General features: G+C 36.6%; 1 protein-coding gene across 8 annotated transcripts in view; it reads right to left on the reverse strand.

The window, feature by feature from the left end:
- Cadps2 (calcium dependent secretion activator 2) overlaps positions 1-25287 on the reverse strand; it is a 481095-nt gene that overhangs the window by 339176 nt on the left and 116632 nt on the right. For all 8 annotated transcript variants that reach the window (XM_051175754.1, XM_051175752.1, XM_051175755.1 and 5 more), the window contains exon 2: positions 12798-12911. In XM_051175754.1, the coding sequence (XP_051031711.1) occupies positions 12798-12911 (114 nt within the window). The remainder of the gene's footprint in view (positions 1-12797; positions 12912-25287) is intronic.

The raw sequence follows: 25287 nt of genomic DNA on the forward strand, positions 1-25287 counted from the left end.
AACTTCCTGGAGTCTATGGGGGTGATCCTATGGAGGACTCCTAGTACTAGAGAATTAGAGAGTCTGAAATGGTTACCTTTTGTAGCCTCCCAAGGCTTTCAGTGGTGGGACTAGGTTACTCAATAACCTTGAATTATTGGCCAAGTGGCCCTGAGGAAACTCCTAAACAGTGTTAGCAGGCTGATGCTAACACTGAAGGTCACTCTCTGAAAACAGTGTAGTCAACAAGGAAAAGCCCATGAGTCCTCAACCTTATAGAGATAATTGCAGGTAACTAACAAATACAGTTATATTCTTTAACCCAAACGAAGTTTAAAATAAAGGGATTGTGTCTTTAATATGTTTTATGTTGTGTCATATCAAAACAGGGCTTTTGGTCAATAGTTGGACTGCAATCTATATAAAAATAATTAAATTCTATAGTGAAATCAATAATGTTCTGAGAGACGGATGATCAATGACTATCTTAGCTATTCACAGTGTTGAAATTTTTATTTTATCCTTCTCATATGTATTGTCTTTAGTTTTATGAATAAGGAACAGAAAAAATTAAAATATACTAAGTGGAAACCAGTGACTCCTATGACTGCTAACTGGGGTATACATGATTTCTTTCAAACTAAATAAAAGATATATGTCAACAGAAGATGTGTCTTGCAAGAAAGCAAGTTCTTCATTTAACCATAACAACAATAGATCTCATGAAACTAAAGGCCAAAAATGCCTTTTTAAACATGGAGGTGGGAGAAAGAGGAGGAGAGAAGGGGTTTCTAGAACATGAGGGATTAGGAAAGTTGAGTTGTGGGAAGAATAGAGAAAGAGAGCAAGAAAGGGCATACCTTAATAGAGGGAGCCATCATAGGTTTAAAGGGAAATCTGGCAATAGGAAAATTTCCAGAGATCCACAAGGATGACCCCCAACTAAGAATCTAAGCAATAGTGGAGAGGCTACCTTAAATGCCCTTCCCATCCTAGAGCTTTCATCCAGTAGCTGATGGAAGCAGAAGCAGAGATTCACAGCCAAGCACTGAGCTGATCTCCTGGAATCCAGTTGTAGAGATGGAGGAGTGATGAGCAAAGGGGTCAAGATAATACAGGGGAAACCCACAGAAAGAGCTGATCCGAGCAAGTGGTAGAGCATAGGCCCCAGTATGAAAGCTGGGAAACAGCATAGTACTAAACCAGGCCCCCTGAATGTAGATGTCAGCTGGGAGGCCTGGGCAATCTCTGGGATCTCTGGAACTAGAACCAGTATTTATCTCTAGTGCATGAATGGGGCTGTGGGAACCCATTCCTTATGGAGGGATACAAGGGGTGGGGTGCTAGGTCCTGTCCCAAATGATGTGTCAGACTTTGATGATCCTTCATCTGAGGTCCCACCTTGCCTGGGGAGTGCATAAGGGAAGGGATAGGGAGGTGGTGGGGGGAATGGGAGGACAGGAGGGAGAGGGAACTTGGATTGGTATGTAAAATAAGATTGTTTTTAATTTAAACAAAATTTATAAAAAACCAGAACATTTAATGATTTAATGCACCCCTGAATAAATGTGATAGAAGGTAAATAGCAGAAATTATTGAAGGGACCCAGGGTTAACATCTGAGCAAATATAAAAACTTCATGACACTTTTGGCATCAAGGAAATGGGATTTGTTTCTTGGAATTCAAACCTTGGAAATTCTAACTCTAAATTTGGGCAGAAAAAAATGTGAGGCAGAAACTACTCACCTGGGACAATGTGGAAGACAATTAAGCTCAGATGTTAAAACACAAACAACTGTAGGAAAAAATATATTTTCCAAAACTATGAAGGAGTATCGTCATCCAGTGTTACCCGTGACCAAATGGGCTCCATCCAGAAATTTACAGCAGTGGCCTCCTCTGAAAAATGACATGGAATTTTTATTCCAGGTAGTGTTATAGCTTTGCTGGTACTGAGTTGAGTTGACGGCTAACATGGTCTGGTAACCCACTGATTATAAGCACTCTTGAAAGGATTACAAATACATATGAATGCAAGGTCTTCATTTTGATGCATTGCCAAAGCATGAAAAAAATTATGACAATAAGCATCTTAAGTGGACCAATGTGCTGACCTAATTTGGTGATGAGCATGGAAATCAGGGAATGCTGCTCTGAAGCTGTCTGCATGTACCTCTGCTCTCGACTGATATTTAGCTTAAATGTCTACATGGGAGACTAAACAGAGGGTCAAACAGCCTACTTCCTGCCTATAGTAATGCAGAAAAAAAGAAAAGATGAGTTAGAGGGAGGCTTAGTCCTGCTGTCTCCCACAAATCTGCTAATTGAACATGGAATATTCATAAGCTCAGTTTATTCTACAACTGCTTTGAAGAATAACTGAAAATACTGCTTTTTTTTCAATTGTTGTCAAATATTATTCTTTTATATGCACACCACTTGCTCTATATATTTAAAAAAGCAGATCTCACCAAGGATGCAAGTGACTTGACAGGTAACATGACCCATATGCCCTAAATTGCAGTAGGAATTTCAGACATAAAAACACATTCTCCACATTCTTACAGAATGCCTAATTTTAAATGACACTCTTAGCATATACAAAAATATGACGTGAACTCAGGTAGCTAATATCAAAAATAACAAATACAAAGTGGTTTGCAGAGCTCACTGCAAATCTAAAAACTCACTTCTTATTACTGACTACTGGATTTCATCTATTAGTGTGCTGACCTTTTTTTTTTATCCCCCTCCTGCCAGGGCTGCCAATCTTGATTTACTTAGCGATTATCAATTCTCCATGAATGCCTCTTCCATGGCATTATTTCAAAGTTCAAAAAGATTTTGACAGGTCGAACACTTTCTAGAATATGCAAAGCAAATCTTTCTATTTCAATAAAATGGCAGAATTTCCATTAAAACATTTAAATGTTATCTTCCAGCCACAGGTTCTCCCTCTAGCTTGCATATGAAAGACTAAGAAATGTGTGCTATATATTAAGTCTGAAAAAGGTAAGGAAATCACATAAGCAAAACAAAACAAAGCAAAAAATGCCTTTAAGAGCCCCTACTTTTGATAAGAGTGACAGTGATGGAAAAGAGTTGGGTCGTATATTCTTAGAATGTACTTAGAAAGAATCAGCTTCTAAAGTCAAGTCCTTTGTTTGTTACTTGAACTGAGAATTATGAGTGTACATAGGCAGGCAAGCATCGTGGCTTGGGACATCTACTCTGGACGTATAGATTGAGCCACAGTCCTATTTTATTCTTCATATTTTAGAGATACAAGACCATTCAACACAAAGGAATGGACGAATGCACAGAAATGGTGCTTAATGTCCAAAGTCTTAGACAACTGGAGGGAGTTTTTGAGATCCTATTTCTTCATCCTTGGGTGGAGTAACAGGTCGTCACAATGACCAGTTATAGCAGTACATGGCTGCAGAGTGGAACCTGAATTCTACAGAGGCACCAATCCAATAAGAATAGGGGCTGGAATTGCGAGGTCTAAAGAGGGATAGGAGAAGCTATTGTCACCAGTGACTCACGAACAAGAAAACAGAATCCAAAGGAAACCAAATGGACTAGAGTACCCAACTGAGATGCGAGCAGCTCTTTCATTCTTACTGGACTAAGAAAGAGTAATATCAAAGGCAAGGAAACTTACTAACAAGGATGCAAAATGTAGAGAGAAAAAAATGGGGGCTTTGGAGGTACAGTGTTAACAGTATAAGAAGGGCATAAAAAGGCTTACAAATCAGTATTTAAAATAGTAACATTCAAATGGAAAAAATAGACAAAGCATTTCATTAAAAAAAATTATGAACAACTGGTTAGAAGAAGCAAAACTTCACTAATAGTAAAGTCAATAATTAGCCAGTTTTCAACAATACCAGGATGGAAGGAATATTGCTATGTTACTGTGACAAAACAAACTGCTACTGCTTTTCTCAAGAACAAATTGCCATCTGAACTGAGCTTACACAAGGCTCTTTACCCACTGTCCACTTTTCCCACCTATTAAGATTTACCAGAGAAGGCCAATTTAGGAATATATGCAATCCTTTCAGACTTATTAAAGTATGTTTTTAACAGAAATAAGATTACATTCACTTTTCACCCTTCCTTCCCTTCCTCTTATTCCCCTCCCAGATTCCATGCTTCCAAACTCATCTATCCCTGAATCTCAAGGAGATAGCCTCTTTTACTTTCGGTATTGTTATCTATACATATGTGTTCATATAAACAAATAAAACTTGTTTTATTTTTTGGGGGGTGGTATGTGTATGGTTTCGAGGCTGATCACACTGTATAGGACAACCAATAAGGGGCCTTGGGAGAAGCTAATTACCCTTCTACCAGCAGTCCTTAGATCCAGGTATCCCATACCAAATAGAGACTACTATAGCAAGCCACAACTGGATGCAATGTACAAATCAGCTGATCATGGGAAGCCTAGCTCCAACAGATACATCTGCATTACAGTTCCCGTGTGTATGGTGCAGAGAACTACCCAGAAGAAGCGGAAAGATTTTAAGGGCCAGAATACCAGAAAGTCTGATACCAGTGTTTCCTAGAAATGGCTGCATAAATAAGAGCAGAACAATGGACATGTTGACATGAAGAAGGGAGATTTTGTAGAGTCCCACCCCTACACAAAGAACTATGGAGGCCTTTCAGAATTTTTAAGCAGAAAAAGCATAAAACCTAAATACTTAACAATTAGGATATGAAGTAATGCTTAGACGCAGACATTTGATGGACTGTTGCACAGTAATTTAAAGCCATATACATAAAACAGTTGCTATTAAAGGATGCTCTTAATATAGTACATAAAAACTTGTAATGACTCCAAGTTCATAAATATGCAAGAGAAACAAGAAACTAAAAGGAAGTTGTTAGTTGATGTTGGAATTACACGTAAAATATCAATTTTCTTTCCCTCTTTTTTATTAATTAATAATTTTATTTTAAGTACATCTTATTATTACAAAAACTTTGCTTATATATTCTTTATTATCCGAGCTTGAGTTATTATTGCTATGATTACACATCATGACAGAAGAAACCTGAGGAGGAAATGGTTTGTTTGGCTTACATTTACATATCACTGTTCATTATCAAAGGAAGTCAGGACAGGAACACAAACAGGACAGAAATCTCAAGGCAGGTGCTGATGTGAAGGCCATGAATGGGGTACCTTACTGGCTTACTCCCCATGGCTTGCTCAGCATGCTTTCCTATAGAATCCAGGACCACCAGCCAAGACGTGACACCACTCCCAAGGGGCTGTGCTATCCCCCATCAATCACTTTTTAAGAAAATAACCTACAGGCATTTTATCAACTGTTCTCTCCTTTCACATAACTCTAGCTTGTATCAAGTGTACATGAAACAAGCCAGAACAATTATCTAACAAACATTTACTACTTTTGAAGATGGAGTTTCTGTCCTGTCCAGTCCCCCTGATATTTAGTCCCAAGATAAACACACAGAGGGTTATATTAACTACAAACTATTTGGGCAATGACTCAGGCTTCTTATTGGCCAACTCTCTCTTAATTATTAACCCATTTCTATTAAACTGTGCATTGCCACCAGGCTGTGGCTTACCCATAAAGCCCAGGCACGTTACTCCTTTGACAGCTACATGGCATCTCTCTCTGGTAACTGCTTCTTTTCCTTTCCTCTTCCCAGAATTCTCCTAATCTGGTCTGTCTATACTTCCTGCCTGGCTACTGGCCAATCAGCATTTATTCATCAACCAATAAGAGAAGCATTTATCCACAGCATACAGAAGAACATCTCCCGCAAGAAGTTTTCTTAAAGACACACATTTCTACATAAGTAGAAATCCCTGAGTTTCAAAATTTGATGCACATTCCATAAAAAGAATGAGTCAACATTAGCTCTAAACTGTTGATGTGGTAATATTTATAAGTTTCACATTAACAGGATCCTGAAATTACTTTTTAACTTGTTACAGGGGTTTTCTTTTCCTCCCTATAAAAATAGGCTCATAATAGTGGTCAAAATGGTGGTGAAGGTAATTAATACTCTATATTGGTTACTTTTTGTTACTGTGATAAATACTATGGCCAAAAGTAACTTGTGGAAGAAAGAGTTCATTTTAGCATCCATAACAATAAGGAGGCATGTCATAGGTATCCTAAACTGGAAGCTGAGAGATCATATCTCTCCATCCACAAGCAGAAAGCATAGAAAGTTAAATTGATCTGGGCAAAGCCACAGACTACTTCCCTAGTGACACACTTGCTGTAGGAAGGCTCCACCTTTTCAAGGTTCCATAACCTCCCCAAATAGTAGCATCAATTGAGACCAAATACATGAGCCTAAGGGTGTCATTTCTCATTCAAACCACAACAGTCCTATGGCAATGTAAGTCAATCTGCAATTCCCAGTCTTTGAAAACAGAACAGAATGCGTAGAATAAATTATATATCCTTTGTGAAAAGTTGCAAATCAAGTCACTCCCTACCAACCTTACTTTGGAAGAAGGAGGAGGAGCAGGAGGAAGAGGAAGAAGAAACAGCTGTAACACCCATTTCCAACAAATACAGAACCTGAAGTCTCTATTACACTGAAAAGAGTTGGGTAGGAACTATCAATTGTCCTTTAGAAAATTTCAATGAAAGACCATCAACTTTCTACATACTGATTTATAATAAAATCAGTTACTGCTTAAATAATGACATCCACCAGCATCTCATGAGGCAGAGGCAGTTATCTGATCATAAGAGCAACTTGGACAATAACTAATTGCAGTAAACCTATGTCTACACATCCCCACCATCACCTCAACTCCTTAAATGAAAACCTACCACAACCACCACAAAAAGAGAGAGAGAGAGAGAGAGAGAGAGAGAGAGAGAAAGAAGGAAGAAAGGAAGAAGGGAGGGAGGGAGGGAAAGAAAGAGAGGGGGAAGGGAGAAAGACAGAAAGGAAGAAAGGGAGGAAGGAAGGAAGGAAGACAAGTAGACAGACAGACAGACCGAATGCCCTAAAAGATATTGTCAGGAAAGGATGTGAATGCTTGTAAATTTAATGTCCATTCTATGGCTTTTATCTAGACAGTGAAATGCTTGATGAATGCAAGACATACACTTAAAATAATCCCACCAATATTTAGAAAACCTAAACTTATCTGGATTAAAACCACCACCTTATATCAAGTCATCTGGTAGGCTACTTGACATTGGTTTTTCTTATTTTCCTGTTCTGGTCCTTTCCTATAGCCTTCTTGACCACTATAGTTTGGATGTTTGAATTCATTTTTACTTTCTCTGAGAATTATATGATGAAAATTATTAATGAGGTACTATAAATTATCTTCTTAATTATTTTATTACTTTGTATTTAAGATATTATAGAATGTGATAAAACTCATCATAAATATCATTACCTGTGTAGCATATGTAACATACTAAATAATGTTTACTATAAATAGTGAAACTGATACATGGATTTACAAAGATACACCATTTAACTGTGAGAAACAAGAAGTATTTAATTATAGTATGAATGTGTTTGGGAGAAACAACTTACCATAAAAAATTAACATATCATGAAGATATGTGTTTTCATAAAATAATACTGAAATAGAAACATATGTGGGGTTTACTTCGAAAATCTCAGGTATAAAGTGAAATATTTGCAAAATTGTCTGCTGTATAGTCTAACAACATGGAAAAAAGCATTTGACATTCAATAAAACAGAATTTCTAAAGATAACAGAAGAAATCTTCCCTACATCAGTTTTGATCTTTAATTTTACTTTGATGACCACATACAACAGAAGCACAATCTGTTGCCAAACTAAATATCTCCAGTTTTTAACAAATAAACAGAACATACATTCAATACCCCCAAAACCATGGTTTCATCTATGTCTTCTTAATTCATTGTGCTCAGAAGAAAATACAATTTTCAGAATACAATGGGTATAGTCTCTGCTTCACTACAGTTAATTTTAAAATCATCAGCACAGCTTAAGGATCATTTTCACTAAACTTTGCTTCACCCATACTGTGCTCACTTTCAAACAGCTTATGCTAAATGAACATAAAAACAAATCGTTCCTTAAGTTCTTACTATATATATACCCAATGATTAGTGCATTCCCCACCTCTCATCAGAGAAACTTCATTTTGTAGCAGACAGAAATTCATAGAAAGATCCAGGACTGGTCAACATTCAGAGAATAAAAGGCTAGATAATATGTAGCTCTAAATGGGATATAGAGATCATGCCTCCTGACCCCAAAGCTCGGGAGTCATAGCAGAATAAGAAGTAAAAGATGATAAGAGCCAGAGGTAGTGGATGTCTGCAAAGAGCAGTTTACCAGACATGATAATGCTGTTGAACACATGAGCTGTGACTGTGAGTGCATGCACAAGGCCTCTACATGAACAAACTAAACACATCCAGTACCGGTGGGTAGGGGTTCATGAAATCCCATTTAGCTACTGACAATGGATGGTGGCTTGCAGGAGGAAGAGTCTATTTTCTTCTGAATGCTGCCCCCAAGGGGCTACCCACATTCCAGTTGATGTTCAGTTCTAGCTATACCCATGCTTGTACAGGCAGCACTAAGAAGATTCAGTGTAAAGGAGCACATAAAGTTGGGAGTGAAAAATGTTGAAGGGGATAGGAGGGGAATTTGAGGGAAAGGGAAGAACAGTAGATTGTTAAATATACATTATATGCATGCATAGAATTCTCAAGCAACGGAAAAAAATTGTTTTGTTTACTTTCTTCTTCTTTTTTTTTTTCTTAGAGAAAACCATTATTATCTGTTGATAACAAAAGAGTCTTCCCGTGGCTCCAACTTCTTAACAGCTTTTGGTGATATCCGTTCTGCATCATGGCTGTATGAACAGTGATATTTCACTATTGCCTTAATTTGCAATTCTCTGACACTAATTTGGATCCTTTATACTTCTTTAATCCCTAAATGTGGTGTCAACTATTTTTGGTCAACTATTTCTTTTTTAAGATTTATTATTATTTTATGGGTATGTGTTCATCTGCATGTACACCTGTGTACCTCTTGTGTTCTTGGTGTCAGTAGAGAGAAGTGGGTGCATCTGCTCCCATCAGTTGCTGGATGTTGTCTTTCTGGTCTCTTTGATGAAAATTCTGCTAGGCTCTACGTCCCAGAATACTCTGCAGGTAGGACAAACTATAGGCTGAAGATTTGGTAGCTGGGTTGGTGTCCCAATCCCTCCACTTGAGGCCTTGTCTAGTTGCAGAAGATGGCTGCTTCAGGATGCATAACTCCTATTACTAGGAGTCTTTGCTAGGGTTACTAGCATAGATTCCATTGAGTCTCCATTGGGATAGGCTTCTACCTCACCCCTGAAATGCTCCCAAGTTCCTCTCGTTTCTCCCAGCATTTTCTCCCTTCTTCCCCATGACCTGATCCCTCCTGTTCCCAACCACATCTACCCCCAGTCCACCTTCAAGATCTACTCTATTTACCCATCCCATGGAAATCCTTGCATGCCCCCTTAAGTCCTCCTTGTCCCTTAGCCTCTTTAGGTCTGTGGAGTGTAGCATGGTTATCTATTATTTTACCTCTAATATCCACTTATGAATACATACCACATTTTTCTTTCTGGGTCTGAGTTGCCTCACTCAGGATGATTTTTTTTAGTTCCTTCCAATTGCCTGCAAATTTCATGATGTCATTGTTTTTAGCAGGTAAGTAATATTCCACAGTATAAATGTACCATATTGTGTTTATACACTCTTCAGTCAACAGATATCAACGTTGTCTCCAGTTTCTGCCTATTATGAATAAAGCTGCTATGAACATAGTTGACATGTATCCTCATGACAATGTGGAGTGTCCTGTGGATACACACCCAGGAATGGTATAACTGGGTCTTGAGGTATAACTATTCCAAATATTTTGAGAAACCACCATACTGATTTCAAAAGTAGTTGTATAAGTTTGCACTCCCACCAGCAATGGAAAAGTGTTCCCTTTGCTCCACATCCTCTCTAGCATGAGCAGTCACTTGTGTTTTTGATCATAGCCATTCTGACAGATGTAAGATGGAATCTCCAAGTCATTTTGATTTGCATTTCCCTGATGCCCAATATGAATTGATATATTGTTTATGATCTAATAATGCTTGCCTGGAGATCAGAATGCAAAGCTAGTCACAGTCATAGAGGCAAGGCAGTGGTGGTACACACCTTTAATCCCAACACTAGAGACAGGAGGAAGGTCACAGAGCTGGCATTCAGTGTTAGACATCCAGTCTTAGGCAATTAGTCTCCAGTCACACTGAGAATAGGATCTCCCCAGCCTTAGTAGAGGTAAGAGCACTCTGATGGTAGCTTTGCTTCTCTGATCTTCAGTCTCTGGGTTTGAATTATTCAAGCCAAGTGATTATAGGGCCATTTGACATTCCTTTGTTGAGAAGTCTATTTAGAACTGTATCCCATTTTTAATAGGATTATTTAGTTTGTTGATGTCTAGTTTCTTGAATTCTTTATGTATTTTTGATATTAGCCCTCTGTCAGATATGGAGTCAGTAAAAATCTTCTCCAATTCCATGGGCTACTGTTTTGTCCTATTGATAATATCCTTTGACTTATAGAAGCTTTTCAGTTTCAGGGGTTTCTACTTATAATTGTCAATTTTAGTGCCTGTGTTTTGACATTTTGTTCAGGAAGTTGTCTCCTGTGCCAATGTGTTCAAGACTATTCCCCATTTTCTCTTTTATCAGGTTGAGTGTACCTGGTTTTATGTTGAAGCCATTGATCCATTTGGACTTGAGTTTTCTGTAGGGTGATAATAGCTATGGATTTATTTGCATTCTTTGACATACTGGCAACTAGTTATACCTGAAGATGTTTTCTTTCTTTCTTTCTTTCTTTCTTTTTTATTGTATATTTCTGGCTTCTTTACCAAAAATCAGGTATTCATAGGTATGTGTATTTACATCAATTCCATTGATCAACATGTCTATTTTTATGCCAATATCATGCAGTTTTATTATTACAGCTTTGTAGTATAGCTTGAAGTCAGATATGATTTTTTTTAAATTCTATTTCATTATTGTTCAATTCTTAAGAGTTATTTTTACATACATTGGATACTAATCCTTTATTAGGCATGTGTTCTGTAAGTATTTCACAAAATTCTATGGTATCTTTTCATTCATTTGGCAGTTATCTCTTTTGAGAAGAAATTCTTAAAGTTCCATCAGCTGTTTTTTCTTTTTCCCCAAGGATGAAGTCAAGGCATAACCATAGTAATAATTATTGTTTCTACATCTTCTAGGAGATATATAGTGTTACTTTTAGGTCCATGACTCAACTATTTCACTTTGTAAAAGGCATAAATTCCAAGTACAGGCTAAATTTTTGTATGTGAGTATAAAGTATTCAATCACATATTTTCAATTAAATGATTATATTTAATCATTGTATACAATCAATACAATCAATGATTGTATTGCAGTTGCTCTTTGCTCAAAATTTATTTTATCATAGTAGTATATTTCCAGTTGCCTTATTATGTTTCCTTAATATATTTGTATTTTTACTAATACCCCCTATCTAGTTCATTGTAGGTTTTACAATGAATCTTGAAGTGACTTAGAAAAAGAAAATAATTAGTTTGGAATAATTTTGGATTTCTACAAAAGTTATAAAGAAACTCATCCATCTATCAGTTTCAATTAACTCCTGAAACATTTATGAAAGCCCAATCAGATTCATTGATTTATTTTTTAAAAGACTGGTACCTATGTAGATACCTCTCTTTCAAATTCATGACTTTTCCCCACTAATTGCTATTGTATGCATGTATGTACACATATGCTTATCTTTTAAGATTCAGGGAGTTTATCATGTAAGATTCTGACTTTCAAGGTAAAATATAAGCCCTATTAAGACAGTCTGAGTTAAGATCAAATTAGACAATATATCTACTAAAGCTCCTTGATCTGTGTCATACATACTTGGTAAGCAAGACTTCAATAACAGCCACTCATTCATTTAATTCAGTATGTACTTGTGCAGTTGTACATTAAATAACATATCATCTATAATCACAAATATTTTATTTTGTACATGATAATACTCCCTGCCTTGGGAAAATTCAGAATATTATGTCTCTATACTTTCAATATTTCACTAGCCTAAGATGTGTCATGTGTCACGTTCCTTCAGACACGATGAAAGGAACACATTCCCCAAATGACTCTGAGATACTTAGGACATAAGTGAGCTCTCCAATTTACCATCTCTTGGTAATTCTCTGAAACAAACTCATGATCATACATGAAAACTACTTACAGGAAATACTCAGAGAATCCCCATTTGACTCACAAGCTAAACTCAAAAGTAACAGCAAGATGGAATTCGTGGTATTATTCATTCAATAAGAAAAGAATAATGCATTCTCTTGAAATTAATTAGTGGCCTTAATTATTACAGAGCTTAGAGAACAAACTGGCATAAGATAGTAATTTACTATTGAAATCCTGATTAAAAAGGATCACTTATGAATGTGAACACGAAGATAGCTAGCCTCAGCTGTATCAGTCACTGCCAGAAGATGATTCTAAACAGTTTTCTTCACAAACAATGAGGGCAATTTTCAATTTTATTTATCTCTCAAACCCAGGCTGTGGAATTAGAGTTTTACATTGCAAAATAGAAGTGACAATCCTTTGGAGAAAGTCAAGAGCTCAAAGATTCCTTGCCATACCATGGTCAGTCCTTAGATGGTCGTAGAAAGCATCCCAGTTCCCGAAACAGAGCTCTGTCAACTCACCTCATAGTAACTCCGCACTGCATTGCAAAAGGCTTCATCTGCTACAATCTGAGTCTCCCCATTGAGGAAGGCCTGGAACCGTTCTTTCAGTAACTGTAACTGTTGTTTGTTAAGCTACAAGGAAAAAAAAAACAAGCTGATAAAGTAGCTAATTTGTACAGTAGAACAATCATCAAAAATTATACTTGCTATACGTAGATGAGATCAGCTTTATAGTAAAGAAAAACAAAAGTGAAAAATCTTTGTTTGTACTTATGAACTTTTTTTTTTTTCAGTCACATTTCAGAACCCAGATAATGGACTTTGACTGAGAATGTCTGCCCTATTCAGAATTCCTTGTATTAACTTCCAGTTCTTTGGCAGAGACAGAGAGAATTCTAAAATTTTGCTGAAAGATTGATGTGCAAAGTTGTGCCGAGTAAACAAAGCAAAAAGGGTAAGAAGTCCTAGAAACAAGTAGACCCCTTCTGGGGAAAGAAACAATCAACTGGAAGGTCACAAAAGACAGAAGGACTCCTGAGGAAGAAGCTTCTGGAAGGAATGAGTGCTGGCTTCTAAACCTTCAAATTCCACAAACAAACATGCTTCAAATGCTTGAATTAAAATAAATGGAGCCATGAGCAGATGACAAATTTGGAAGACCAGCAATTCAACAGATAAACTGGGAACACCTACGCAAGCCCAATGTGGGAGAGGTAAAACACAGGGGGAACATAAATCTACAACCCAATTTCATCACCACTGTTATTGCAGCTATAGACACTAACTAGCTGTCATAACAACCGAGGCTAGCTTAGACATAGGTTATGACTCACCAACCATGTCCTCTAGTCAACTACAAGGAGTATCAGCTACAAATTCTTTAAGCTGCAGTTGCAAAATAAAGGCCAGGTGTCTCTTGTTAAAAAATTATTAATTTCTTGATAGCAGGAACAGAGATTTAAATCTAGTTCAGGCTCCTGAAAACACCTGTCTCAGTGCCCTGTGCTCATTCATAAAGCCATAAAGCTTATTTTCATTCCTGTCTGTCTGTCTGCCTGCCTGTCTGTCCCTTTCTCTGTCTCTGTCTCTTTGTCCCTTCTTTCTTAAGGTGGGCAATAGGTCTAAAGGTATAGAAATGCTGTGTTCATGCTCTAGAACAAGGAAGTTCTGAAAATAGTGCATGTTGGAACACATAACAAACAGCAAAGGAGTGATGCTTCTGCTTCATCCCATCCTGATTAGATGTTACTGAAGAACTTAGTCCAGTTGTGGTGTGTGTCTATAGGGAGATGTGAAGCATGCAGAACCATGCTGTGGGAAAATGATTAAAGGATTAGAAAGCTAAACAAAACCGCTATGATTTGGTTTCAAAAAAAAGCTGGTGTGAAATAAGTTTAAATCTGTTCAAAGGGCTTATTAAAATGCCATTCAAATATCAGGCAGACAAACTCTTTCAAAACCTGGATTTTATTTAGGAGTCTAACAAACAAGAAAGCCTAAAAATGAAACTGTTGCTGGTGCTCTCAGGCTGATAAAAACGTGTCCTATTGTGCCTAGGTGATAAAAGATAAATAAAAACTCGTGCTCTGAGGACTGAAAGGTCCATTTCTTCACTAAGGATACTCCTTCATTTTAGGAGAAAGCTAACCTGGCCAAAGTACAGGAACAATAACATCACCATTATACTACAACCTCCATCTCTGTAATATGAAGCAAATAGAAGCAGGCCCCTTTTGTATACACATGTACATGCAAGGCAAATGTAAGCCCACAACTTTAGCAATCTAAGCACAGCCCACAGAGGACCAAATGGAACAGGGGCAGCAATTGCTTAGAGTGAGGCAGCTGAGATGCTTTAGTTGCCAAGCCATGTGAGTCACAACAAAAAGCTTCACCTTACAAATCCAGTATCAGCATCAAGTAAAATAATGGAAATGGATATGCTGTTGGGGTGGTTTGGAAATAGAGGGCACATTCCTAACCATTTGCCCAAGCTCCCTCATTTGATGAAATTTATTCAAAACAAATAACTTGTTTCTCCTTCAACTTTCTTCTATCCAAAGCATTTTGTTATTCCTTTTAAAAATGCCTCTAAAATATTATCTTTTTAATTTCTATTTCTATGTATTTAAGTTTAGTGGTTTAAAATCAACTTCCAATAATTATAGTATGACAAATTCAAAGACATTAATCAAAGAAAGGAGACTAGAAAAAGCCATTGTCTCAGAAATTACAATAAAACTGGTACAGTTCCAAAAACATCCATCCAACTTCTATAAATAAAAGAACTCTAATTCTGTCATTTTGTTTGGTTTTGGTGGGAGATAAGTGGATAAAGTATATTCAATACCGACAGTCATAGTTTTATGTAAACCTCTATACCTTCAGTTTGAATCCTAGATTGTATAAACTTTGGGTCTGGGTTACTTTTGTGTGTGCTGCTTTTATTTACAAGTTTTTTCTTAATAAAGTTTATAAACTTGCAATTTGAAAATGAATATATAGATGAGATGATAGACAGACATATATAGGCAATCAGATATATAAAAGACACTGCTGAAACAGCACCAAATATTATAGTCATATAAGGAGTCAATAAAATTACTTAATTAGAACAAAGTATTTACATTTACACATATATATAATAGGAAAAGAAAAATAAAATTAATCTTCAAATACAGCACTGATGACAGCTCTCAGAAAGTAGTTCCCTACAAGGTTTTGCCATCTACAATCTCTATTATATACTAAGAGATAGATTATTTGATTGGCATGCAGGCCCAAGAAAGCAACACAAAAGCAATCAGAAATGAATTTTGAGATACATAGCAACTCAAAATACTAGTGAAATGTGATTCATTTTTACACCAAGGTCCACCTTTTACTACAGTATAAAGAACAAAGTGGCATAAGAATAATAGCTATCTCCCAAGGAAAATACAGATTGCACTATAGCTCACACTGATATGGACTAAATGGATTAAAATTTTAATATATAAATATTGAACCATAAAGAAACTAGAAAAAAACATGGGACAATGCCTCTACACATTAGTGTGAGAAAAACCTAATTATGACTCTAAATCTACAATTCCAGAAGATGAAAAGAAACCTTCAGATGAGTATTTCTCATTAATATAAATGCAAAATCCTCACGAAAATGTTAGAAAACTGAATCCAGTAGGTATAAAGTAAATTAGTCAACCAAAACTAAATATGATTTGTCATAGGTATGTGATTCAACTCTCAAAAATCAATTATTATAACCCAACACATAAAGAAGCAAAAATTAAAAAGAATCACATTATCATATCAATAGGTAGGAAACATTTAGGAAACTCAACAGTCATTCATGATTTTTTTAAAAAGAACCTTCAGTGAACCACATAGAGTAAGTCCCTAAACTTAAATGTTAATTAAATAAAACTACAAAACCACACAATTACTATTATATATAAAGGTGAGACATGAGCAGTTTCACTCTAAAGTCAGGGCAAATGATGGGTGCTCAACAAACCACTGCTCATCAATAGAATAATGGACACCCTAGGTAATGCGGCAAGACCAAAGGAAGAAGGAATAAAAATTATCTTTTTTCATAGGTAATAATGAAAATCTATTAAAAATTCCAAAACATATTAACAACGAAATGTCCCTGACTTAATCAAGTATAGCATGGAAGCAATGGGTAAGGTTAATGTTCAAAAGCTAACTGATTTCCTATACAATACCAGTGAATAAGTTGAATTTGAAATTCAATGTACAAAATATGTTTTATTATCTTCCAAATGCAAAAACCTGAATATAAATCTAACAAATGTACAAGACTCTCTCGAGTAAAAAGTACAAAACTAATGAAGGAATCAATAGAAACTAATTGGAAAGACAGTCCCTGTTCATGGGCAAGCAGATTCAGTATTGTTGGGATGTCAGTTCTTCCTTATCTGATCTTATCACTAAAACCAACCTCACTCAAAATTCTGACATATCATTTCATGGATATCAACGGACCAATTTTATTACCCAGAAAGACAAAAGAACAAACATAGTCACTCTATTATTGAAAGATATGACTGGCACTATTCATCTTCAATGTTTAAGTCTGCTGAAATCAAGAAACTGAAATTAGCACACATGTAGGCAAGCAAATCCATGCAGTAGAAAAGAGAGCCCAGAAAGAGACCCAGAGAACTAGCATCAACTGATGTTTCAAAAGAAGTTTAGCTAACTTACCGAGAAAAGACATCATTTACAGGAAATGGCACTGGAATAGTTAGTTATTACCACACACAAAAAAAAATAATATGGGTCTAGATAAATACACTGCACTCATTAAAACAGTAACTTAAATAAAAAAATCTAAATATAAAATGCAAATTTATGAATGTCCTAATCTAGGAAAAAAATTTACATGGCCTTATATTTGGTAACTTTTTGGATACTAGGGCAAAGTCATAAAATGAAGAGACAATTGAGGTGCCAGACTTCATTTAAATTAAAAAAAATTTCTACTCTGTGAAAGACAGTATTAACAGTCAATGACACGGGTGATAAAGAACTACTATCCAATATGTACAAAATTCTAAAAATTCAATAGTAAGAAAATGGGCCAAAATTAAAAATGGGCCAGCGACCTGTGTAGTCATCTCACTGAAGATCTAACAAAAGGACTACATAAGCATGTGACATGATATCTCATGCAACGCTATTATAGAAATACAAACAAAACAGCAAATATATGTTATTTAATATCTATTAAAAAGGGCCAGATCCTTAACACTAACAGAGGCCAAACCTTGGTAGGGTCAGGAAGCAGCAGGAACATCATTAGCTATCAATGGTAAGGAAATGTGATGAAGATAATTTACCGAACAGCACTTTTAAAATAGTATTAAATACAATTTTGCCATATAGTCTAGAAATTTCACTTTTAGTATTTACTTGGAGTTGAAAATTATTTCCCAAACAATACCTGTTTTTAAATTTTTATGATATCCTTCAGTAGGTGAATACATAAAGTATTGTGCATCCAGAGAATGTAGCATTATTCAGCTATCAAACCACAGAATGACATGCACACAACAAGAAGCATTTTATTAAGTGAGATTAATCAATATGAAAAAGACTATGCCACTCCTACAGGATGATTTCTGTAAAAGACTAATCTATGGAAACATATGATCAGCAGTTGTGAGAGGTCAACTAGGGGATAATGTATGAATTTGCAAAACACAAAAGGCTCTTAGGGTAGAGACACTATAATGATAGAAATATTCCATTATAAATTGGTGTAAACCTCCATAATGTACAGCATCAATAGTGAACTCTATTATAAGCTAAGGACTGTGCAGGATAATAACGTGTCAGTCTTGGTCCATCCATTTTGACAAATGTGCCATTAGAGTAAGGATGCTGAAAATATGGTAGGCTCTGCATATGTTAAAGCAAGACATTTATGGAAAATCTATCTTACACTCAAGATTCATGTTACATCAAATTCAAAACTTCTCTAAAAATATAACCTATTAAAAAATCAAGTTAGGTTGATAAGAAACCTCAGCCATTAAGGTATATGCTCCCAAGCCTAAGTATCTGAGTTCAATCCCAAAGATTGAAGGCGAGGAGCAGAGAAGCAATTCAGAAAATTTGTTCTCTGAACTCCACCACACACACACACACACACACATACACACAAATAAATACACACAATAACTATTTTAAGGTGAAAATTCATAAATCACCATAAGAATAAATTATGTAGGTTGAAACCATGGCTCATCAGTTAATGTATACTGTTCTTACAAAGGACCTGAGCTCAGTTCTCAGCACTCAAGCATCAGGTGGTTTGTCTAACTGCAACTCCAGCTCCAGCATATCTGACTTGCTCATACAGACTCCATGGACACTGCACTCATGTGCACATAGTTATCATAGACACATGCGTGCGTGAGCGCGCGCGCGCTCCCACACACACACACACACACACACACACACACACACACAAGCACAATGAAATAATTAACAACAGAACACTTTTTATTCAAAATAAATTTTTCCCTACATCATATATCCTGATTATCTGATTATGCCCCCACACCTCCACTCTTTTGAGTGCCTCCCTCTCCCTCATGTATGGATCCATGCCCTTTTTGTCTCCTGCTGCAGGCTCCCCTCTCTTCCTGCCTTTATTTCCAATGAAAAACACAGATCTTCTTATGTAACATCCCCCCCCAAACTCATCCCCTTTTCCCAGTCTCCAACTCCAGCTGGCGTTCTCTGGGAACCACAAGTCACTCAGGTCAGGGAAGCAGGTAGCCTAACTGCAGATCTTCATAGCTTTCTCTTCTCCTAAAAATCCAATCCCCAAGTCTCACCCCCATCTCAATCCCCAAGTCTCACCCCCATCCCCAAGTCTCATCCCCATCTCTATAGCATACTATCTACTGCACCCACCCCTCACTCCCAGCACACCCCCCCACCTCCAGAGAAGCCAAAGGTCTTCTCCAATCTTCCTGCCTACTCATTCTGTTATCCCAGCTCCAAGTCCAACAGCCAACCTGACAGAGAAGCAAGTAGGCTAGCGATGGAAGTACTCACTCAAGCTTTAGATATTCACTCCCCAGCTCTCCTCCATAACCAAATCCCCAGCATCCTCCCAGCTCAGAAGCAGACCAACTTCAGTGGCCTCCCCTTCCTTCCCATCCCCATTCCTGGTGAACTAAGCAGATCCCAGTGGAACACCCAGCTCACACCTCCCCCACCCCACACTCCCTATGGACCTCCTCATCTCCTCTAGCCCACCCCATTCCTAAGGGTCAGCTCCTAATATGTAAGAACACAAGTTACCTGGAACATCTAGTGGCCACACCTCACAGATTTCAAAAGAATTTTCTAGAAAATCCCAGGCAAATTTCCTACTAGGCAACAACAGATAGGTACCACATTGCCCTAAGAATGAAAGAGGGCAACAGAAACCAAGAAATAAAACACCCATCCAACAAAGACCAGACCAGATATCAGCACCTACAATTACAAGCTCCCCAACCCCAAATGCCTAGATGCCAGTGTACAAACAGAACCAACAGCAGCCAGGACAGTATGTCTCCACTAAAGCTAAAGCAACTCTAACACAGTCAGCCCTGAACTGTGTGACTCAGATGGAACAAAAGACAAAGAACTTAAAAACAGAACAAATTTTACATGGCAAAAGTGCCCCGGGGAAACATGAAAAGACTAATCAGAAAACTGAGAGTAGCCATTCAAATCCCAAAGAACTAATGGAGTCTTCCCAGAAACTGACATAAACCTGACTGATGAGCCAGTAAGAAAATGAATAAAAGACACATTTCAGCACAGTGACCCTCCAACTAAGAAAACATGCCTGACCCCATGTAAAAGTACCCAATAAGCTATTTGAAGTGTTTGGAAGCACACAAACTAATACCTCAAAAACAGCGGGCAAGTTTGTATTCAATACCTATGTCCTTGGCATTAATAATTATACTTGGCGGTTGACAATACTGAAATGTTTAAACACATGTAAAATAAAAGCATTCACTTCATTATAACTTAATAATAAAAGTGGGGATGTTATAATAAATGGAGACAAATTAAGACATTCAAATAACATACAATATTAACTGCAAAATAAGAATACAAGAATTCACAATATTCTGGCATGAAAATATTTGAAAACATCTTGGGAAAACAACTTAGAACAATACATAAAATCAGGTTTGACTGACATGGGGTGTGGGTAAAATAAGAATGGAAGCAGGGACTGAAGCAGTGACCTTAGAGGATTGCTGTTTACTGGTTTATCCCTCATGGCTTCCTCAGCTTGCATTCTGTAGCTCCTAGGACCACCAGCCCAGAGTTTATCCTGCAGTGAGCTGGGCCCTCATACATCAATTACCAATTAAGACAACAAAACACAGGCCAATGTGTTAGGGGCAACCACAGCTAAGGTCAAGCTGACAGAAAACTGGCCACCACACCTATAATGGCAATTTTGCACAACTTTGAACTTACAAGAGTTATGGCCAATTACAAATAGCTCAAGCCGATACAGCATGAACAATGGACACATATCAACTGACTTTAAGATATCCTTTCAGAAGGATAACTTAGATGTCACTGTATTTTTTTTAATTTTTTTAAACGTCTCGTAGGATTTCAAAGAAACTTAGTTCAAGGGAATGAAACAAACCGAAAAACAAACAAACAAACAAACAAACCACCATACTAATCATATACTCACATTATTTGGAAAAAAAATGTACTGAATTTAGTCATTTGCTTTTGAATGGTATCATTAAACATGCTCATCAAATATGCTATGTGGCCTAGTTTGGCTTCAAACTTGATATGAAGCCCATGTTGGTCTTGATCTCCATATTTTTCTGCCTCTGTTTTCCAAGTACTTGGATTTTAGGCATGTACTACCACACCTGGATCAATGTTTTGACCCTATTCTTCACACACACACATACACACACAGACACACACACACACACACACACACACACACACACACACACACACACAGGGGGAAAAATATTATTTCAATCAAGCCTATTCACATTTTGGAAAGTTATAAAACATTAAAGTATTCATCCTATGACCTTGTAGTGCAACCCAGTCTTCATGTAGTACTTTATAAGGCAACACAGTCTAGTTTCTTCAACATGGCAATTTAAGAATCTAAACACAAGCACTGGCTTAGGGGTGGTCTTCTTTTCTAGAACAAATGTTCCTAGTTTCCCCAATCCTCTGGACACTCTTCACTGTAGTTTCCCATAAAATAACCTTGTTAAATGAAACTAATTGCATAAAAATTCTTGGAAAGCTGTAAGCTGAAGAAAACAAAATATATTACAATAACAGTGTTCCCTCTTAATATCGACTGGTAGAGTGTGCATATTTCTCCTAGGGTAGAGCGGCCAACACTGAAAGGCGTGGGAAGATGCTTCCCACATTGTGAGAACTCCATGTTTATTAACTCAACCTAAAAGATAATTAACTCTTGGCAGACACATCAAGTGACTCACATCATACTTCTTGTCAACAAAAACTTCTAAGACCTTATTCCATGTTCTTCATTAAGCCCTGCTTCATCTTTCTAAATTCATTTAGTTCATTGTTACAGTTGATTAAGACTTTTGCTTTTACTTCTGATTCCTTTACTCCATGTCTGCAAAGCTCTGCTAATTTGCTCTATCCGCTGCTGTAATAAGACATTATTCACAGTCTTTACTGGAGTAGTATAAAATACTCACTAATTCAGGGTGAAGAATTGTGACTTTTCTATTACTGGTACTGACATACAGCATCAAACAATATTTTGTAGGTCAGTTGACTTATTCTTCTACTGTGTTTTAATTTTTCCCACATTTTATCTTTAGACTTCTGCTTTCACCACCAATGAATAAAACATTTTTTTTTTCAAATATAAATAAAAGGCTAACAAACAAAATATCTAGCGGGGATTTAAAACACACTTTTACATACAAATAAATATAGAAGTTTAAGTAGAAGACACATATCCTTGAAAATATATAAACACAGTCAAGATACCAAGCTTATGAAAATACTTCAAATATTGACAGTAAAGGCTAAATTTTATAGATCCAGTCTGGCTGTGATAACAGTGTAGCTGAAAAACAATTGCAACGGGGAAAACAAAACCCAGAGCTTTAAAATGTTCTGTGTATCTTTTGTATTGTTTCCACATTCAAATTAGATTGCAGACTTTTCATTCTAAATCATTGATTAACTGAAGACATAAGCCAGGATTCTTCTAGCAAGAGACCAGCCAATATGCCTCTAAGAACCCAACAACCACTACTCCACTGTGTGGATCCTGCCTTTGCCTGCAGTTCTTGTCACCAGACTTAGGACTTACAGTAGTAGCTATATGACATCTCATAAACAAAGGTGACAACAGATTCCAGAGTAAAGCGGCTGGTGGCTGCTGGGTAGAGTTATCTTTGGGACTGAAGACAGTTTTCTAGGGTTAAAATTCTTTCCTCCAGGCACTGATGTTCATGAAAATGCACAAAGGCACACTGCTAATTAGACACAGAAAGGACACAGTAAAGATGAAAAGATAGGAAGGAAAAAGAAAGTAGTATGCACCAGTAATTGACAGATAAAATGTACAGTACTGTCACCTTCCATACTCTAAATTAAGAAGGCCTTCCAAAGGACAGAATGGAGTAGTTCCTGAGAGGCTCTAGCCAGGTCTCTTACATGGGAAAATTAGCATTAATCCTGTCCTAGTCTATATTCTTGTCTCTTGCATGACACAGATGTAGGCCAAGCTTTGACTTTGGATAAACTTGGTCTTCATAGCCTTCAGATCAAGAATGTTTAACTATAAAGTTTATGCACCACTCCAAAAATCAGGAAGAAAATATGAAATCTGAAGCATTTCTGATCCCAAGCCTTTCAAAACAGGGATATGCAACCTGTCCTTGGGATAGTGACTGTGCCTGTTAGCCTCTACAAATAACAGGTATAAGCAGATAAATGCATAAATGCCAGGAAGCCACAGGGATTGCTGAAGTGATTACTTCCTTTCCTCTTTCACTACTAGCTGATATTGTATTTGACAACTGAAGCTACCACATTGACTATGAAGATAGTGAAGTAGCAGAATCAGCAGAGCTGGCAAACACATTGTGAGGAACAGCAATGTCTGGACCCCTTAAATTCCACTAAGGACTGACCACCAGACCACCACATGTAGACAACTTTTATCTTGGCTTCATTGGCAATGTGTAGGCACTGCTACTTAATCCTAACAAAACTACAAAAAAAAAAAAAAAAAAAAAAAGAAGAAGAAGAAGAAGAAGAAGAAGAAGAAGAAGAAGAAGAAGAAGAAGAAGAAGAAGAAGAAGTAGTACAGGACCAGGAAGAAAACAGCACAATACCTAGCTAGCCTAATATTTCCTGTTGGGTTATTGTAGATATTTTTAATGTTTTGTTTGTTTATTTGTTTTTTACAATAGAAGATCAACAATCAATGAGCCTACCCCAATAAACATTGAACATCTAAATATAAATGCCTGAGTTAGACTACAAATAGCATTATTTTGGAAAATTGAAATGTTATTGCCTCACAATATTATGAGGGAGATTAAAATTTCCCAAATGAACAATAGCAATTTAACATACTTTTTAACAAAAGGTATCCTAACTAATCACAAATCCTACTGCATTATAGATAAATGGACCCCAGGCAAAGCTAACTCAGCTACATTCTTGTCAGAATGCAAACTTCAGAAAAAGCACACACCATTATGATGCTGTCTTTGGTGTGTATATGGGAGGCAGGTGAAGAATAAAACTACGATGTGAAGTCACTATTTTGCCTGCCAGGGCACACTGAGAACATACCCCCAAATGTCTCATTTTCTTTCTTTTTCTCTCTCTAGTTACAGTCTACAAATAAAATGATACATATTCAAGGGTATTTATGATATGATGTTTTGCCATCATTTGACCTTTTCTAGACAAGTTTACACACTGTAAATTAGTTGCTATAATGAAGCTAATTAACATATTCATTACTTTCTAGCTAACTTGTGTGGGTGAGTGTGTATGCATGTGTAAGAGTGTCTGTGGTGAGAATACTTAAGAGGTACTTTCATTAACAGACTTCATATGTTTAATATGGTATTTTTAATTAGGGTTGTCAGGAGGAAAATAATATCTCTAGAATGTTTTTGTTCTCTATAAGTGAAACTTTGTACCATTGAACAATAGGTTTTATTCATTGTTCTAAACTCCTATGGTATATTTTGACAAGAGATCAAATTAACCTCAAAGAAGTTAAGTTTCTTGCTGGATATGACCCTAAAACACTGATTATCATCTTATTCTCTCAGATTGACCTAGAGTGTATGTCTTTTTCTGTGTGTTATAAAGAGCTATGTATGTTTATTTATGATTTAAATATCCCACCAGGAGACTGAAAGCTGGTTTATGGTAAGAATTTGGTTCTATTGTTCTGTTATAACCCTAAAACAATGCTTACCACATAATAAGCTCTCATTATTTCTTAGTGCATTATTTTAATAAATGCACTAAGAAACAGAAATAATGTGCTAACAATACTATTCCTTTGTAGGATGGCTGCATCCTCTATTTTCATATTTGTATCTCTACCCCATGCAAAAAAGTAAAATTCAACAACAACAATGGATCAGAAAACAATCCACTCAAGATAACACTATTTCATTGCTTAGCCAGTCAGTTTATATGTTTGTAAAATGTAATGGAGTCTTCTACTGGGGTTATTTCATTTCTATTTCTCTCTAGATTCCCCTACAAGTTATATGGAAATAACAGGGCTCATTAATCTCAGTACTTCAAATTCTTCATCTATATAACAAGGACAGAAATGATAACATTTAACAAGATTGTTAAATTAAACAAGATACTCAGAAGTAACATGTTAGATGTTTTATAACTGCTATTACATTAGAAATGGGTTGTTTTACTA

Source organism: Phodopus roborovskii, unplaced genomic scaffold (assembly GCF_943737965.1).
Source record: "Phodopus roborovskii unplaced genomic scaffold, PHOROB, whole genome shotgun sequence".
Taxonomy (NCBI): Eukaryota; Metazoa; Chordata; class Mammalia; order Rodentia; family Cricetidae; genus Phodopus; species Phodopus roborovskii.